Here is a 4,823-nt window from a genome sequence, read left to right on the forward strand (position 1 = left end):
GACACCGAAAGAAATGATTTCTCTCGGTCCTGTTTGAAACCTTGGACTGTAAGAATAGGAAACGAGGAAAACGTTCGCACTTGTTGAAAGAGAAATGCCAGTGAATTGTTGCCACTGTGTAACGAAAGTAGGTTACATTGTACAATTCTGAAAGCGGTGCGGAACGACGACAGTGTTTATGTAGCAGTCTGTACTCTGCAGAGGTCCAGGCCCCAGGGGCTTGATAGGAGTGAGTCTGGCAGTATACCCGAGTCAGTTGAGGCGTTTTTGCAACCGTCGAACGTGTTCGGTGAAAAGGCTTCAAAATAAATCGCGACGAGGCGGTGGAACGACTTGCTGCTTGTGAATGTGAGTCGTGACTCGTGAGAGAGGAAAGCAAGGCGCAGCCTGCAGGTATTGCACAGTGCACACTGCCAGCGAATGGGGGGAGGAAAAATTGCTGGAGACATGGCATTCATTAAAGAGACGAGATGGAGGGGGAGGAACGGAGGCAGGAAGCCAACGGAGAGAATTGAAGAGGCAAGGAGGAGCTCCCAAAAGAGTAGGTGGGGAGAGAGGATTGGGCAAGAGGAGAGAGCGAGCTGGCGAGCTACAATCCATAGACAAAAGGAAAGGAGCAAGGATCCAAGGAGGATGAGGAAAGGATAATGGGATACAGCAACAAAAAAAAAGCAGTTTGTAGTTGAGCACAGACAGAGGCCGCCACGACAGTGTAATTGAATGAGAAGAAGCCTGAGGTAGGTGGTGAAGGTTGATAATAAAGTTGATGAACGACAAGAAGCCGAGGATGCCAACCAGGTTGGTCATGCTAAATATTGAATTCAACGTAGCTGATCGATCTCACTCAATCTTCATTTTTACAGAGACTATGAATGAATGAATGCATGCCCAGAACGGAGCCAGCCTAGTTCGCCAACTAAGGTCGTCTCTCTCATCTTATACTCTTACCAACTAACAGTGTTCGCCTTCTGTCTCTTGCCCTCGCAGCTTAGAGTACCTTCCTGGAGCGACCTGTTCCATGGTCGTCTCCTCCCTCGACATCATCGTCAGTCTCCTCCTCTGCTCTCTCCCCCCATAGCCACCTTACGATCCCCCAGCTACTCTCTCTCTGCAGGTGAAGCGCTCTCTCTCTCTCTCTCTCTCTCTCTCTCTCTCTCTCTCTCTCCGTGTTTTCTTTGTGCTCTTCCTGGCTTCGTTTCTAGTCCGCTCTCTCACTTTTAGTCCATCTCCATTGCTTGCTTATAAGATCTGTTGAAGAACGCTGCAAAGGTCGTCTCTCTAGGCTTCATCCTCAGTCTCCTCCGTGCTCGAGCCATACCATATCAACTACCCACTATTGCAGGTGAAGCGAGCGCGCGCTCTCCTCTTGTTGCCTCGCCTGGCTAATTCGTTTTTAGTCCGTCTGCGTGCTCGGCCCGTCTTCATTGCTTGCTACCACAGTTTATAATGCTGCATTGTTGTGTTGTGCACTCTCGCCAGGCATCATCCTCAGTCCCCGCTTGCTCATGCCGTACCCACATAACCCATATATAAACTACCCACGATTGCAGCACTCTCTCTCTCTCTCTCTCTCTCTCTCTCTCCTATTTGCCTTCCGTGTTTTCGTTGTTAGTCCATTTTCATTGTTAGTCCATCTTCATTGCTTGCAATCTCTTTCCATAGCTTTGTCTGGCTTTGTTTCTTGTCCATTTTCTTCGCTTGCTGGCCCTACTACAAGCTTCGCCTTATAAATTACATTTCGTTTCTGTGTTGCTACAGCCTCTCACCTTCTGCTACTTGTGCCCCTGATTGCAGCTCCAACCCATCAGCTAGCTCCGATCTTTTGCGCAGATCAGAGATCACCACGAGCTCTGAATCGAAAATGTGGGCTTTCGGCTCTTTCCTGTTGCTCTCTCTCCTCCTACCCTCTCTCGCTGTAACGGCAGCTCCCATTGCCATGTTTGTGTTCGGCGATTCTCTGGTTGATACAGGAAACAATGACTACATTGGCTCCACCGCCCGAGCCAACTTTAAGCCGAATGGCATCGACTACCCCACTCACATGCCCACCGGAAGATTTTGCAATGGCAAAATCATTTCTGACCTTATAAGTAAGCCTCTCTGACCTTAACTCGTAGCATTGTACTCTTGCAGCTGTCACGTGCTGTCGTCTCTAACCAGTCTGCTGTCTCCGAGCCGCAAGATTTTGAAAGATTCAGGCTACTGTTGGCAGGTGATTTCATGGGGACGCCTCCCATCAAGCCCTACCTTGATCCTACCAACGATGAAGCGAGTTTGATGCTTGGGTCTAACTTCGCCTCCGCCGGTGCCGGAATCCTCAATAGCACTGGGCGCATTTTTGTACGCATTGCTTTTCCACGCCTTTCAATATTCTATACTGGGTTTGTAAAGAGAAAACTGGCGTCTAACTGTGTCCTATGCTACTGCAGCTGAAACTTCTCACTGTAGAAGACCAATTCAATCTGTTCAAAGAGTACCAACAGAAGATAACAAGCTTCTTAGGAGCAGCAGCAGCTCAACAGCTTCTCTCTACTGCTCTCTATTCTCTCACGTTTGGAGGCAATGACTACATCAACAATTACTTGATGCCATTCGCTAGAAGCAAAAAAGAGTACACGCTGCCACAGTATCAAGACCTTCTCATATCTACCTACAAGGGCCAGCTCACTGTAAGTATCGGCCCTGCCTTTGCCTTGCCTTGGAACAGAAGGAGAATTCCAGGCGTTGGCCGTCGTATAAACTCGCAGTCTCGTTTTGCAGGAATTATACAATCTTGGAGCCCGCAGATTCTCCATCTCGGCTTTGGGCCCGCTTGGATGTATACCCTCTCAGCTCAACATGAAAAGCAAGGACGGGACTTGCATAGAGTCGCTGAATCAAGTTGCCATGAACTTTAACACTGCTCTGAAGGCAATGACGGAAGAGTTGAATGCGGAATTGAATGGTGCCACCTTCCTGTATTCGAATGGCTTCTCCATCCTTACGGAGTACCTTCAGAATCCGGCAGCATATGGTATGTTACCCTTTCTATGTGCTTGTGTTCAATGCCCAGTTTGAAATGCGTTTCTCTTCGACTTCTATTTTCTTGTAGCAATTTTAATGTAGTTCTGCTCTGCAGGTTACGAGAGTACCAACACAGCCTGCTGTGGTCAAGGCAAGTTCAATGGCTTCCTTATTTGTAACAGGTTCTCCAACTTATGCCCAGATCGGACAAAATACGTTTTCTGGGACCCGTTCCATCCTACTGAGAAGACAAACAGATTAATCACTCAGCGCGTCCTTGAAGGCCCCCCTTCCGACATCAGCCCCGTCAACATTCGACAACTCCTTGGAATCTGATATCCGATTATTGATACTGAGCATCCCGCGTTCGGAGCTGGATCTATTGTTTGTGTCTATTCGATTCTTCTTGAGATGTAAGAAAATAACAAGGTGCCAACGCACGAACCGCTGTAGTGTGATTAATCAAATTCTTGTGAACGTTAACCGTTCCTTTATTCGCCTCCTTGTTCCAATTTTTCTCCTGGCCTCTGTCAAAGATACGATGATGATTTCATGCAAAAAGGCTTGAAGAAGCTACTCTCTCTCTCTCTCTCTTTCTGTCATTGTTTGTAGGAATGAATCGAAAAGGGTCATTTAGAACTCGCTTTATCATTCTAATGGTTGAAGGCTGAAGCGCTGCCATCCAAAATCGTGTTTCCGGCGCCATCAATGCGTTTTAAAGAAAGCAGTGAAGACAGTCATGCGGGAGTCAATTCCTTCCTTTCACAAAGTCCCGAAAAGAAAGCAGTGAAGACAGTCATACGGGAGTCAGCCTGGCGTGTGTAGCAGCATTATTGGGAAGTTTGCAACAAGGCATAAAAGACAATGTGAGATTTCAATTAAGACCATCTTTGATTGCATTTCACCAAAAATATTCAATTGTATTGCTATATTAATGGAATAAGATCGGAGGTTTAACGTACAAACCAAAATTGGTTGTGAAAACATAATTGCTCGAAACAAAGACAAGACAAGAGAGTGTGAAAATAAAATTGTGTTATTGCAAATTAGCAACTTGCTAGACACGCTTTGATGGCATGGTATAAGCATATAGCTGATCAAGGGTTTATGTTAGGTGTATGCTAGGGGTGATGGAACATGAATTTAGATGGCTTATATTGGCTGTCATTATATAGCCCTTGTTGTGAGGTTGGTTGCACTCACAACCTTAGGTTGGTGGGTTGAGTAAAACCACCATTCCCTATTAAAGAACGCATTCCATTGAGGCACCCATTGCATCATAGCTAATGCTTGTATCTTGACTATTAGGATACACTCAGCCTACATGTAGTGTTAAAAACCTGACCTACTAGGCATCCATGCTACTCAATGTCTTCTTATAATGGGGGGTTTACAAAGTAGGGCGCGGCGGTACTTGCATACTTAGTGAGAGTAGAGCATTGGTTATTAGCAACCCCCCTCAAAGTCTGATATTGAGTTGATGAAGTTGTCAGTCTAGTATATTCCTCCCAAGCACCTTTAGAAAGATGTGTGGACCATCCTCCACGATGGACAATAGTCTAGCCCAACCTCTCCATCCATGATGAGCTCGCACTCAAAGTGATACTGAATCTGAATCTATTTGGTGTAAGCATAGAACATAGGATTCTTTGCAATTGCCTTGCTACTCTGGTTGTTACAATGTAACTTTATTAACTACAGTTGAACTGTTCCCATCCCTTGCAAAATCCTCCTCCACCAGATTGCCTCCCAAGATGCAAAGGAAGTTGCCTTGAACTTAGAAAGAACAACAATAAGCTACTACTTGCTAATCCATGAGA

At 46.1% G+C, this 4,823-nt stretch overlaps 1 protein-coding gene across 2 annotated transcripts; it reads left to right on the plus strand.

The window, feature by feature from the left end:
• Nucleotides 1-863: 863 nt before the first annotated feature.
• Nucleotides 864-3,816, plus strand: LOC147902389 (GDSL esterase/lipase At4g28780-like). 2 transcript variants are annotated; one of them, XR_015540887.1, is made up of 7 exons: nt 864-1,114; nt 1,795-2,090; nt 2,213-2,340; nt 2,430-2,669; nt 2,761-3,013; nt 3,119-3,416; nt 3,616-3,816. XR_015540887.1 is itself a non-coding variant. In XM_087373626.1 (6 exons), the coding sequence occupies exons 2-6, from the start codon at nt 1,862-1,864 to the stop codon at nt 3,337-3,339; spliced, it is 1,071 nt and encodes a 356-aa protein (XP_087229752.1). In that variant the 5' UTR covers nt 864-1,114; nt 1,795-1,861; the 3' UTR covers nt 3,340-3,533. The 2 variants fall into 2 exon arrangements, 1 of the variants encoding a protein (XP_087229752.1); XM_087373626.1 differs by lacking the exon at nt 3,616-3,816 and having other exon boundaries at nt 3,119-3,533.
• Nucleotides 3,817-4,823: the final 1,007 nt, after the last annotated feature.

This window comes from Dipteris shenzhenensis, chromosome 4, assembly GCF_047967505.1.
Source record: "Dipteris shenzhenensis isolate YYH24624 ecotype China chromosome 4, Dip_SZ_1.0, whole genome shotgun sequence".
Lineage (NCBI taxonomy): Eukaryota > Viridiplantae > Streptophyta > Polypodiopsida > Gleicheniales > Dipteridaceae > Dipteris > Dipteris shenzhenensis.